Source organism: Tupaia chinensis, unplaced genomic scaffold (assembly GCF_000334495.1).
Source record: "Tupaia chinensis unplaced genomic scaffold, TupChi_1.0 Scaffold000569_1, whole genome shotgun sequence".
Lineage (NCBI taxonomy): Eukaryota > Metazoa > Chordata > Mammalia > Scandentia > Tupaiidae > Tupaia > Tupaia belangeri.
In genome coordinates this window covers 1,742,108-1,756,906 of record NW_006160083.1, presented here as the reverse complement: position 1 = coordinate 1,756,906, position 14,799 = coordinate 1,742,108, and the positions used below count along the sequence as shown (strand labels likewise).

The following is a 14,799-nucleotide window of genomic DNA, read 5'->3' as shown; positions in this document are numbered from 1 at the left end:
TTTAAGGGAAGATAGGAACATAGGTTTTATAATTCCACTTGAATGAGTAAATGGAATTTTGCCTTGAGTTAAACTGCAGTGACAGAAGATGAGCTAGTATACTGCATTACCCAAAAAAGGTACAGAGCTGGCTGATGATGAATGCACAAAACCCAGTTTGGAGAAATTAATATACATGTACACATGCACACATGTACATACACACATACTGTGTCTTTACATCTCTCATTAAATTGCTTGCAGTCAGGACAGAGTCAGACTCAAATGGAGATCTTTCTCCCAGGTTCCTCTCTCTCACTCCTTTCTACAACTGCCTTCTCTGGCCCCATCTACATTATCCTCTTAGGTTTTTTTCCCCTGTTGAGCCTCCCAGTACTCACTCCCTCATTCTATCCAGGCTGTACAGCAGAAAGCTACTCCATCTTTCCCATAACCCAGGTAGGAATATTATCTGTTTTAGTAATCAGCCTTAGTCCTTATAAATCCCAGCGCCTGCAAGACCAAGCTTCCCACATGGCTAATACCAGTGCCCTCTCAGAGTATTTGCAATGTCTTCCAAGGTCCTCCTCTGAAATTCCTCCACCACATCAAGGGTAAAAGAGCAAGAAAGAAAGAATGAAGAGAAAAGAAAGAAAGGAGAAAACAGAAAGAGGACAAAGCAATCATTCATTCTGCTTTGTTAATGAGCTTGAAAGTTTGTGTTTATGAGATATTCAGGAGAACCATGAAGAACCACAAGTCACTAACACATCACAATGTAATTGTGGGCAAAGAAGATAGGCCATTTGATAGACAACACCTACTCACATGGCCAGAAGTAGTCCTTTCTGCAATTCTAGAGATAACTAGAAGAATACTGACTCAAGAAATCTAGAAACCAGGAATCTAGTTTCAACTCTGCTTGTAATTGAATTGATTTCTTCAGTAGAGTAGTAGTTACTACTTAGTTGTACTAAGATCAAAAAAAAGAAGAAGAAGAAAGAAGACACTTAAACATTGAGGGCTATAGGGATCAGCAGTTAGCGTAATGGCTATGTCGCTGGACTCCCATGTAGTCGACCACAGTTCGCGTCCTGGACCCGGTGGCTTAAAACTCACACCGGGCACATGTGCATGCATGCCCAAGATCCTGAGAGGAGAACGAAGGAGAAGGGATTGCGGTGTGGCCATCCCCCCTGGGGAGTGATTTCTCACTTTCTGTCTCTCTGTCTCTCTCTGTCTGTCTGGTGAGCACACATGCCCTATAGCAAAACCCTCTCCAAAAAAAAAATTGAGGGCTATGAGTCTGTTGCTTTACATGTATTCCAGTTAATATGTACAAAAATCATTTGAGACAAATATTATCTTAAATATTATTATCCTCAATAACCATCCAATTGACACATTGGCTCTTCATTGGCTTCCCAAACTTGTCAAGCTTTTCCTCCCCAAGACCTCTTGCTGTCTCTGGTCAGAACACTATCCTCTTTCTCCTTCCCCACAAAACACAGGGTTTACACGACTTCCTCTCCTTTACCTTCCAGGTCTTAGCTTAAATGTGGCCTCTTCAGACATAAATTCCTGTCTGGAATAGCTTCCCTTCAAAATATTTAACAGAATTTGTACTTTTTTTTTGGGGGGGGGGAAGGTTTTTGCTATAGGGCACATGCGCTCACCAGACCGACAGAGAGAGACAGAGAGACAGAAAGCGAGAAATCACCCCCCAGTGGGGATTGCCATGCCGCAATCCCTTCTCCTCCGTTCTCCTCTCGAGATCTTGGGCACACATGCACATGCACCCGGCGTGAGTTTTAAGCCACTGGGTCCGGGACGCGAACCGCGGTCGACTGACGTGGGAGTCCAGCGACATAGCCATTACGTTAACTGTTGGTCCCCAAGAACTTGTACTTATTTTTATATTCTTTTTGGTTCGGTCTCACCATCTAGCATGAAATTCCATGATGGTCAGACTGTCTTTTCACCTTTATGTTCCTTCCTCAACAACTTATGTACAGCAAGTATACCATGACATCGCTGCTGAGTGAATTCTTTTTTATTTAGTAGATGTGTCAACTGAGATTTAGAGAAGTGAAGTCGAAGTCATTTGCCCAGTATCACACAACTAGGGATTGGGCTAAAACTCAGGCCTGCCTAACTCCAGAACTGTTCTGCTCTACCAGCTATGGTTGGCAGAGTACCGGGAGGGGAACTAGTGGGAGGATTTCCGAAGTTTTCTTCCACCTACATTTCTCTGCAACGCCAAGATAATTTTAACATCCCTCCCCCCATATCTCTAGTCCACTCTCCTCACTGTGTCTTGATGTTTTTTAATTACAGGACTAGATCCCTGATGATATACGCTGGAGGAGTTGATTTCATGCTCTCAAATATGAAATCAACCGGCCCTGTAATAAGTTATTCACTCAGCAGGATCTGACTTCTCCAGTGTTGTACAGACATTATCTGTTTAATCCTCACCAAACCCACGCAAATATGATATTGGTCACACAGTATGATTTCCCTTGAATCAGTGAGGATTGGGGAAGAGAGAAACTTAACCAGAAAGCCCATAGGTATCATATTACTGGTCTTCTGCTGTCAGAGCTCAGTAGAAGCTAAGAGAAATAAAGATACATGATTTCATAGCATGACACCTTCTTTCCAGGCATCCAACATTTCGAACAAGTTAGAAACATAATTATCATTTCATCTTAAGTTCATTATATAGTAATATTAATAATACCTTACTGTGTGTGTGCACGTATGTGTGTGTGTGTGTGTATATATATATATATAGATATGATGATAAGTCAAAGTAGTTTCTTTATAGCTCTTAAGTACTGAAATTAACAGGATTTGTTTTTATGCCCTTCAGGTCTACCTTGCTACATTTTAATGTCCCAAGGAATTTTTTAAGTGTAACTTTTGAAAGTGATTATGCTATTCTGCCATATCTTTAAGATAAGATTTTGAGCTTCATTCATATATATATATATATATATGTGTGTGTATATATACACATATATATATATATACATATATCAACTCACAACATTGTTATCATGTTATGTGCTGGGCACAGTATCTGGCCCATAGTAAGCACTTTATTTATTTATATTTTTTTAAGAAAGAGAGAGATGTTTTTGCTATATGGCACATATGCTTGCCAGAGAAATATAGCGAGACAGAGAAACAGAAACTAAGAAAATCCCCCCCGCTCCCAGGGGTGACTATGTCCACACCACAATCCCTTCTCCTCCATTCTCTTCTGGGGTTTGGGGCACTCACTCACACATGCCCAGCACAAGTTTCAAGCCACCGGGTCTAGGACTCAGACCGCAGTCATCACGTGGGAGTCTAGCAATGTAACTATTATACTATCTGCTGCTCCTTAGTAAGCACTTTTTAAATGGCCACAATGAAGCTAGTCCTATGGCCTAGTGGTTAAGGGAGCCAGATCCCACATGGCTGATTATGTGGTTTGAATCCCAGACCCAATAGCTTACAAAACATGATGGGTCGGGACCAGCAGTTAGAGTAATGGCTATGTTGCTGGATTCCCACGTAGTTGACCACGGTTCGAGTCCCGGACCCAGTGGCTTAAACTCACGCTGGGCGCATGTGCGTGCGTCCCCAAGATCCCAAGAGGAGAATGGAGAAGAAGGGATTGCGGTGTGGCCATCCCCCCTGGGGGATGGTTTCTCGCTTTCTATCTCTCTGTCTCTCTCTGTCTGTCTGGCGAGCGCACGCGCCCTGTAGCAAAAACCTCTCCAAAAAAACAAAAGAAAAAGAAAAACATGATGAGTGAATATATGTGCATGTTCAAAATCTTATAAATCTTGTAAGGATGTAGAAACAGAGGAGAAGGCACTGCAAATGTGCTATTGGAAGGGTGCTTTCTCCCTCTCTTGTCTCTCTGTCTCTTTCTGGCAAGCAGAGATATCCTTGGGCAAATTAAAAAAATAAAAAGAGGTCACATAGACAATACTTCCTTACTTTTACATGTACCATTGATGATTATACACTTAGGACTCATGCCTCAGAGAAATGCGTATGTGTAAATATCACAAATTTCTACGGAATTGGGACACGATGAAACGTGAACACATACTTTATCTCATTTAATTTTCTCTGCAATTCAGGGTAAAATGGCATATATCTTTGTTTTACAGATGAGGAAACTTGGAGATAGACAAGTTTGTCTTCTCATCCATCACTAGGTTTGGAATTCCATCACTCCATTCTTTGTTCTGGAAGAAGCCTTACCAAAGACACTATCTTGAAATGGCACAGAGGCTGGTACATCCAGCAATTTAAATGTAACCAAGATAGAAGCACTGGACAATTAAAATCATTTTTTCTTTATCTCTACCAATACTTATAGCTCATAGGAAGAGAGCATTTGATCACAAAAATATGCAAATGCACACCAGGAGGATAAAGATCGAGTTCCCTCAGCTTTAGTGCATTCCCCAGATTGTGAACGGGGCTGGAATAGCTTCTGAATACCTCATCAAAACCTATCAGTTACATAAACTAAGGAGAAATGCGCACAATGCTAAAAGGATCGGCTTTTCTGGAGTGCTTGGATATTGGTTCAATGGAGACAGCAGCTGTATAGATTTAGTGAGGGATTAAATCTAAATTTCCTATTTTACGGCCTGGGATATCTCATCAAGGAGCACCCACTATTGACAGTAAAAATGTTTGTTAACATTTATTGAGTGCTCACGCTGTGCCAGAATCTGTTCTAAATTCTTCACATAATGCTAACACATAGTAATACATTTTGCTCTTACCACATCTACTATAATTTTTGGTTGAATTGCTTCCACTTTGAAAATACCCATTTTAAAAACTAATAATATGGGCTGGCATGTGGTTAAGGCACTGGATCCCACTTGGCCAACTCTGTGGTTGAAGTCCTGGACCAGGGGCCAGCAAAACATGGCAGGTACAAGTGTATGCATACCCAAAATCCCAAGAGGAGAATGGAGAAAAAGGGGTGAGGTGTGACTTCTGTTTCTCTCTAGTGAGTGCACATGCCCTATGACCAAAATCAAACAAACAAAAAAACTAAAAATTAAAGGGAAAAAAAAAACAAAACTTGAAATTGCCACCACAAACAGAAATGGTCCACAAAATACTGCTTTCTTTGTTAAGGTTTTATATGGTGTTATTATCATTAACCAGAATAAAGTTAAGTGGCCAACTGAGACAAACAATTCTGAGAATGTTCTCCCACCACTGGTTAAGACTGAGGTAGCAGGTGTTGTATGTAATATTCATTTCACATTCCGAACTTTCTGGACAGATTGGTGATCTTGCCAACTCCAACAGCCTTCTTGCTCAGACAATTGTTTGTCTCATACCATGAATTGAAAAATGACCTGGGAAGTTAATATTGATGCAATTTTATTATGAAGAAACCAAGGCATGAGGAAATAAAGCAACTTTCCCAAGATCATAGTCCAGAATGCATGCATTTCACTCCTACATAATAACTACCCTCTCGCTATGCAAAGGGAACTAGTATTTCTAAGGACCCGAAGCTACTGCAAAGAGATGAATTGCAAAATTAAAATAAATCAGATATTGCAGCATACGTTAGTTAAGTGTGTCTGATAAACTTTCTTTGAAGGCAGGCAAAAAATTCTTTCAATTTTAGCCAAACTATTTAGTAAACAAAGTCTGGCATGTGTTTACTTCTCTCTTAGGCCACCTTCCCCACCCCCTTCCCTGCTTTCTAGGTTTCTTTATTTCTAGAAGACCTCTCTGAGTTCCTGCTCCTAATTTTCGGTGTCGGGATTTTTTGTTTTTTTTGTTTGTTTGTTTGTTTGTTTGTTTTTTACAGATTCATGCTCTACATCATGATAAGCTCTGATATTGGCTTTCTATGTTGAAACCTTTTTTATCTTATTTTTTTAAGTTTTGGTTTTTGCCATAGGGCATGTAAGCTCACTGGAGAGAGATAGAGAGGGACGGTAAGAATTCACACGCCCCCCCCCAAGGAGGATACCCCAATCTCCTCTTTTCTATTCCTCTCCTAGGATTTTAGGCACACATGCACACGTGCCCAGCATGACTTTCAGGCCATCAGGTCTAGGACTTAAACCACAGTTGGCCATGTGGGAATCCAGTGCCTTAACTACCACACCACTTGCTGGCCCATCAATTGAAAATTTTGACGGCTGACTTAGAGATGACAACTAACAGACATATAACCACCAACAGAGGTTCACGGCTGAACTATACTGAGATCTTGTGCTCTGAAATAGCACCTCTTAGATACTCACCTACTCTTCCTCAACATGTTAACTTTAGAATTCTCAGACTATGCCTGTTTAAAAATTTATCTATATTATTCTGAAAGATAAAAACGTGTATTGCAGAAAATACAGCCAAATAAAAAGAAGAAAACAAAGAGACACCTCAAATTCTTCCTGCCTGAAGACATCCATTGTTAACCATTATGCATTGCTTTCCAGATCTTTGTGGGATTACATCTCTACCCTCTGAAGCGTGAGAGCTATTTGCACACTTGAAAAGAGTTACTTTGTCCTTGTCTTTAATTATTCTCCAAGGGACGTTTCTATAGCTCGCCAGACTATTCTGCTAGATACCACCTCTCCAGTCTCCACTATGATTCTACCTTTCATCCTCCAGCCAGAACCAAATATGATGCTGGTCTTCAGAAGGACCACAGTCTCCTATAATCTAGACAGTAAGCTCCGATTGATAGATCTTATCTGACTGATGTTGTCCTAAGAGCTGCCTTCTCTTTTATTTGTTCTTCACAGCTTTTTGCAATCTTTGCATTTGCAACATGCGGTGGTTATTCCGGAGGCCTGCGGCTAAGTGTGGACTGCATCAACAAGACAGAAAGTAACCTCAGCATTGACATAGCGTTTGCCTACCCATTCAGGTAGGGAATGATGTTTTCTGCTCACCAGCTTCAGAGAGTGGGAATTTTCTTCCTTCTGTGATTTCTCATGGGAGGACAAAAAAAGATGAAGACTTCCAGGGACTTTTGAGTAAAACGCAAAAAATTCTGCATGAGCCTACAAAATACCCTAACAGTACTGACCCATAGCCCTCACTGGGAGGATTTTATTGCATTATACCTTCCAGAATTGACTCTCCCCCCTCCCAAAAAAAAAATGCTACATATGGCCCACTGTTGGGGGTTATCAATATAGAGATTTCAAATATGCAATTCCTTTCTCTCTGTTCATTTGTCTCCCACATCTTTCATATGACTGTGTGTCACCTCTAATTTTATATTGACTATGCAATTGTGGAAGAGATTATGTTTAATAGTGTTAATATCTAACATTGCTTCTATGCATTAGTTGCTATGCTCTGAAGTCTGTCTATTTTAACTGATCAAATCATTACAATCACTTTGAGAGAAGTACTATTGGGTTTTCATAAAAGTCATGATGTATTTTTTTCTATGGTTTTCTATGTAAAAATACATCATGAGTTTTCTGACAACGCAATGGTACTACCTCCACTTTCATATATGGCAGCTGAGGCATGGATACATTTACTCACACTCTCTCAGGCAGGAATCATAAGAGTCAGGGTTCGAACCCACTTGGCGTGAATCCAGAGCTATCATTTCTATTGTGATACTTACATGTCTTGAAATAATTCTTTCAACCTCTTCATAAATTACAAAGAAAATTAAGCATTTGTCCCTGCAAACTTTTTTAAAACAGATAAGTACAGGGTTTTCCCAAAATCGTTCCCATGGAGTCCTAGATAAGTAATTGCTAAAAGGAAAGTAAAGGGAGAATAAAAAGAAAGGGAGGGAGAAAAGGAGAAAGGAAGAGAGGAAGAACTAGAAAACATAACCAAATAAATTCAATAAATACTTCTGAGTGATTTGCCTTTCTAATACATAGTTTGAATCACCACGAGAGACTTTTGTTTCCCAAATACATTTGACTGTGGAAACTCTTTTCTCAGAGTATCTCAGAGAATTTTTGTATCATGGAACATATCTGTGATATATTGGTATAATGAATTTTTCCTAGCCTAAAACTATGATGCACTTAAATCAGTTCATAGGTGATGAAAAAATGGGGAAGTAGCATTTATACCAACATTCTAACTGGATTTGGAGCAGAACTGACCAAGTAAGCAAATATCCCTGCACTAATACACACTCTCTTAACTAACTAATAAGAGAGTACAAGCTCAGAAATATTAAATATGGAACTACTAGCAACTTAGTAACAAGAACTGTGCTATGTTGGCAGGAATGGGTGTGGAGTAGCATTACCATCATTAGGTAAGACTGAATAAGACACATTTCCCCTCACTCTAAATCATGTTCTATGGCATAGCTCATGCAAAAACAAACAACAACCACAAAAACCAAGACCCAAAACAACGTGGTTGGAAATTGGTATCTTCAGTTCAGAACATCTTTACTTGTGGTTTTCAGTTCAAGGCTCATATATGAAGCCACAGTTGGTTTCTCCACCCATAATTTCTTAGTATATATGAATGGTCTTTCCCAAATGGTGGTCATAGCAAGGTATCGTTTTAACCTTGGTTTGAGATTTTTCCAAAAAACAAACAAACAAAAAAACAATTAAAAAAAAAATCCAAAGGATTATCCAGATCTTAGAGATGCCCAATGGAGCCTCCAAAGTAGAATTTGTATAACACACAGTCTATAGTTTAGGTTAGTTCATCCCAAATATATTGTCAAATTTGCTGAAAAATCATACATGCTTTCTCATGGGATACCAAAACTATAAAAACTATATAAAATTTATATTACAGCCATTACATCAAAATATTAAATTACTTATTTCTAGGTGTTGAGATTATAAGTGAATCAAAAAATTGTTTTTACGCTTGTCCACATTTTTCAACAATACTCCACTATGACTTTTTAACTGTTAACCTATTTAAGAACATAGTATAGCTTGGACTCTAGAGACAGACGGCCTGGGTTCAAATTCTCACTCAGCTACATATTTGAGCTGTGTAATACTAACATTTTTTTTTTTTACTTTTTTTTTTTTTTTAGAGGGTTTCCCTATTGGGCGAATGCACTAGCCAGACAGACAGAGAGAGAGACAGAAAGCGTGCACTCACCAGACAGAGAGAGACATAGAGACGGAAAGTGAGAAATCACCCCCCAGGGCGGATGGTCACGCTGCAATCCCTTCTCCTCCATTCTCCTCTCGGGATCTTGGGCACACACGCACACGCGTCTGACGTGAGTTCTAAGCCACTGGGTCCGGGACGCGAATCGCAGTCGACTACGTGGGAGTCCAGTGACATAGCCATTACGCTAACTGCTGGTTCCCCCTTTTTTTTTTTTAATCTAGGCCAGAGAGGTTATGCATTGTGCAGAGGAAACCAATTCCATATGGCTGACCATGGTTCAATTCCCAGTCCTGGTAGCTTATAAAACATGCTGGGTGATTCCATCTTTCATGTATGGTGAAGGCACCCTCAGGGCAAAATATAAAAAAATAAACTCTGATCATTTAAGTTCCTTATCTATGAAACAAAGACAATGTTACCTATTTTACAGCATTGTTGTAAGTATTAAACTAGACATAGATGTGAAATACTTAATAACAAGGCCTATCGTTCAGTAAGTTTTAGCATATTATTTTTCTTTCATAATCATGTAAAGATAATTTTTTTAAAAAATAGAAAAGTAAAAAGGTAATTATCCTAGCCAATTAGCAAAATTACTCTGGGAACAACAAATGACCCCTTTATTATGTTATAATTTGCCCAGAATGGGAGCTTCCCTAACCATCTCTCTGTATATACTCAAACAGTAAACAGTGTACATATTTCACTGACTCCAATTGATTAATTTACTTTCAACTATGAAATGCTTATATGTGTTTCCCTAGGTGTTATTATCGTCTGTGTGTGTGTGTGTGTGTGTGTGTGTGTGTGTGTGTTTCCTCATGAAACTAAGGGGAGAATATAGTTTTCCCATAGGTAGAAGATAGAGAATTCTTAGTGACAGTTTGATCCTTGGGGGGTTGTTTGACATCAACGAGGTGGGAGAATGAGCCTCAGTCTGATGTGTGTGATCTTTGAAACAGATAATTCAACAAGAGGGCTTTTCACCTTGAGGGAAAGGCAAGCTGGGGTTGCTCAGCGAGGCTCTGGCTTAATAAGCACCATCTTCCCCCTCATGACTTGGCAGTTTGCTCTGTGGTTCTTCTACTTCTGTTGGAACGTAGGGATAGGTGGAAGTAGAAACAAGGAACACTGTGCAGTTTTGGAAATATCTAGTAATGTTAACTCTCTTGGGGAGGGAAGCATTTTTTCCCCTAAGATTCACACCCATGAGCAGTCATGATAAACATTGTTTTTTAAACCTTAAGAACCAATTTGGGGAAAATAAAAGTGTTAAGGGCTGCTATTTTTCATATCTTGTATTCAGAAATGTTCCATGTACAATTACATTTAAGTATTCGTTTATTGTTTCTCATTACTAAAGGGTTTCCACTCTTTTTGGCTAAAATTTCAGAAACTTTATAACTACCATATATCATTTTTAAAAGACTTTTGCCATAGGGTACATGTGCTCTCCAGAGAGACAGTGAGAGGGAAAGGGAAAGTAAGAAATCATCTCCCAGGGGGATGACCATGCCACAGTCCCTTCTCCTCCAACCTCCTCTTGAGATTTTGAGCAAGCATGCACACACAGGCACCCAGCATGGTTTTCAAGCCACAGGATATGGGACTTGAACCATGGCTGATCATCAGCCATGTGGGAGACCAGCACCTAACCACATACCACCTGCTGACCCCTAAAGTATATCATGTTAATATTGGGTCTTAAAAGAAATTTGTGTGTGATGAGACTTAGTGACTCAAAAGGAGAGAAAGTTGAGAAAACTTGGAGGTGATATGGCCAAAGAGCTAATGGAGAATCTAGCCAAATCCCTGGCTTCGAATCCAAGCTAAGGAATGAGTAAATTATAACCTTCTGGCTGATAAGAGAGTTACACAGCAGGAGTGTGCTGAGCCCATAACTCCTTGGGCTTCAGTTTTCTTATTATAAAAAGCAAATAATAACACTGTCCTTACACTATGTTGTGACCACTCAACTAAATTATACAAGTTACCTATATAATAAAGAGTCTGGCAGACATCAAATGCTCACTAAATGGTATCGTTGCTGTTATTGTTAGTAATACAGTCTACTGCAAGGAACTGGCACCAAAGTTCAGCTGTAGACCAAAGACAAAGACAGTCTTATTTGGAGGTTTCTGTGATGAAGAGAGGAGCTATCATTTGCAGGAAATGTCTGTGGTGAATCACAGGAAAGATACAAACAGGCACAATGGCTGCTGGCATGGAAACAAACAAAAAACTAAGTGAATGACAAATTACTTCATATCTACTCCAGTGTTCTGCTCCCAGCCTGTACAACTGCTACACTGGAATACTTTGATAACACTTCTCTCAAAGAGGGCTGTGGCAAGAATTGGATAGAAAGGATGGCTAAAGTGGGGTTTTCCCAAATGAGACAAGGACTTGAGTGCAAATAGTTTCCAGGGTAGGTGATTCCTTGGAGCACCAGTGAGGACTGGGGATGACACAGGGAGAAAAAGAAAGCTAATAAAGAGTGGGCAAATGGGGTACCTGAGACATCCAGGAAGCTGTGGGCATTAGGGCTCAAGAGTAACTCATCAGGCAGGTTATAAAGCTGGGGTAATTGTCCAACCACTAGGTTATTAGTCAAAAGCTGTTCCGGTGAGTGTTCATTCCCTAGCCCCGTATGCAGACCAAGGCATGCACAAACAGCTCATGAAAACCTACAGGCAGAGATCACAGATGATGGCATTAGAAAGTCATCACTGACACAGAAATGATGAGAGCCAGAAAGATATGGGTGGTCAACAAGTGGTCTCTAATATAATGAGGAACCTTCATTTTTCCTCAATCTGCAAATGATCCCATTCTTTATTCTCTCAATAAATGTTATTGAGCACTTAATATGTACAAGACCCTGAACTATATAGGCACTTGATATGTGTTTAGCAGCAAAGTAGGCATAACTGCTTCCCTTGTAAAATGTTAAATACATTTATGTGTATATACAAGGGATATTCAAAAAATTCATGGAAAATGCATATTACATAAAAAGTTATACATTTGTTTTTAAAATTTTTGCACCACGATATAGTGTACTTTAATCCAATTTTCATGATCTTAACTCTTCTGGTACTTATATGTACACATACTTTTTTATAGTTCTATCTATGAAGAAAATGAATATTTACAGAGATTTAAAATAAATATTGAAGGGGGTAGAGAGGGTCAAATGATACCTTCTCTGATAGAAGATGATCCATAAGGACATTCCTGAGAAGGCATTTAACCCAGTCAAGATAAAAGAGGAAAGGATGTTCTAGGCACAGAGAACAGCAATGTGCAAGTCATTGAAGAAGAAAAGACCTGAGTCTGAAGGAATAAGGAGATGTTATGTGAGACATGTGGGAGGCAGGGACACTAAATCCCAGCAAGTATCAGGCAATGATGAAAGTCTTGAGAGGAAATTAAGAAAATTAAGGGATAAAGGGAGAGATTGCACTATTTCAGACTAGTGAGCAAAAATCCTGCTGTTAAGATGAGATTTGAGTGCAAACTTGAAAGAATTAAGAATCACAAAGATATCTGAGGGAAATGTTTCAAGGAGAAGAAAGAACAAGTGCAGAGGCCTGATGTTCAAGCCTGGGGAGAGTCTGAGAACCACAAGGAAATCAGTGTTGCTGGACTGGAGGTAGAAGTAGGAGGAGGAGGAAGAAGCAGAAGGAGTCATTTGGTGGCAGAGAAATAATGCAAATGGATCCAAAAGGGAGAGACCCAGCTTCATATCCGGAGGCCTTCCTGTACATGCTAGCTGTGTGTGTGCATGCCCAAGGTCCAGGCTGACTGAGAATGAGATGGATCACAGTGTAAAGACACTGTTGGGCGCAGTGGGGAGGGAGCGCTTCCCTCTGTTCCTTTCTCCATCTCTCAGAAAATATAAACTATTTTTTTCTTTCTTTATTTATTTAGATTTTTGCCATGGGGTGCGCCATGCACTTGCCAGCGACAGAGGGGAGGGGGAAGTGAGAAATCATCCCCCAGAGGGATGACTGTACCATAGCTCCTTCCTTTCTTGTCTCCTCTTGGGCTTTGGGGCATGCATGCACATGTACCCAAGTGTGATTTTTAAGCCACTGGGCTTAGGACTTAAATCATAGTTGGTCATATTGGAGTCCAGCACCTTAACCACTATGCCACTTGCTGGCTCCCAAAATAAATTATTATTATTATTGGAGAGGTTTTTGCTATAGGGTGCATACACTCACCAGAAAGACAGAGATAGAGAGATAGAAAGCGAGAAATCGCCCCCCGAGGGGGATGCCCATGCCGCAATCCCTTCTCCTCCATTCTCCTCTCGGGATCTTGGGCACGCACACACATGTGCCTGGTGTGAGTTTAAGCCACCAGGTTCAGGACTCAAACCGTGGTCAACTACATGGGAATTCAGCAACATAGCCATTATGCTAACTGCTAGTCCCAGAATAAACTATTTTTTAAAAGAATTTTTAACTCTTAGAAAATAAAAATTAGGCAGAAGTTTGTCTTTGGGCTAATAAGAGGCATTTGGATTTTATACTGAGTAAAATAAGAAGTCATTGGAAGTTATGAGGTGAGGAACCATGCAACTTTTGTCTATAAAAAAAAAAAAAAAACATTTCTGCTAACTGTAATAATAATTAGACCTAAGAGGCCATGGGAAAGGGATGAAGTCAAGGAGGCCAGTCAGGGAGTGGCTGCATCCATCCAGAACCTGGACCATGGTGGAGACCATGATGGGTACAAGCTCAATATGCAGCTTGGCTTATTTGAAGGAGTCTTCCAAAAGCCCATGAAAATTCTATATTAGGAAAAAATTACACATGGATTTCTATTTTTATTTGCACCAAAATAAACTTTTCCAGAAACTTTTTGAAGTCCCCTAGTACCCATGTTCTTCCATGTCTCACTTCGTGGTGACTTTCGACCACAGCACAGTTCTGTTTGCCAGTTTTTCCATCACTGTTGTTAGTGACATCGGGTAGTAATGGTTGTTATAGGGGCCACCTTCAATAATTTATTGTTCCTGATATTGGTTTGTGAGCATCCCTTGGGGTCACTAGTTTTATGACACTGCCAAAGAGTATCAATCTGAACAGGTAAAACAAAAGTAGGCGCCCAGCTGATCTAACATGAATGCTGAATCTGTATGATTCCACTGAGACATTTTTGTAAGTGCATTTCTGACAACCAGAAAGCACTAAAAGATTTACAAATATCTCGCTTTGTGGAACATGGTTTTAAAGAAGTCATTGCCTGTATTTGTCAGGGGCCTTTCAGGAAAAGAGAGCTCATGCTAGGTGGTTCAATTCTAAGTTAATATAGTGAACTAGGTACATAGGCCTTAGATGATTAGAAAGAGAACATGAGGCAACCCAGAGATAAGTAATACAGAAAACCCCCACCATCCCAGACACTACAGCAGGGGTGGGCAAAGTAAGGCCTTGAATTACATCTAGCCAATCCATTGTTTGCCTTGGTAAGAATGTTTTTTACACTTTTAAATGATTATATTTAAATGCTATGTTAGTACCTACAAAATATCCTCAATTTTGCCTCTTGGTTCATGAGAATAAACATTTATTGACCCATCAGCAGGGGGATAAAGGGAAGAGGTGGTCTTCTTAGAGCACTGGATGGGACCTATCCGGCATAAGCTGGGACCATGACACAAGGAGGTATCCAGTG

At 39.9% G+C, this 14,799-nt stretch overlaps 1 protein-coding gene across 2 annotated transcripts in view; it reads left to right on the top strand.

Moving 5' to 3' along the window:
- SYNPR (synaptoporin) overlaps positions 1-14,799 on the top strand; it is a 356,658-nt gene that overhangs the window by 212,598 nt on the left and 129,261 nt on the right. For both annotated transcript variants that reach the window (XM_006158033.1, XM_006158034.2), the window contains one exon: positions 6,780-6,904. In XM_006158033.1, the coding sequence (XP_006158095.1) occupies positions 6,780-6,904 (125 nt within the window). The remainder of the gene's footprint in view (positions 1-6,779; positions 6,905-14,799) is intronic.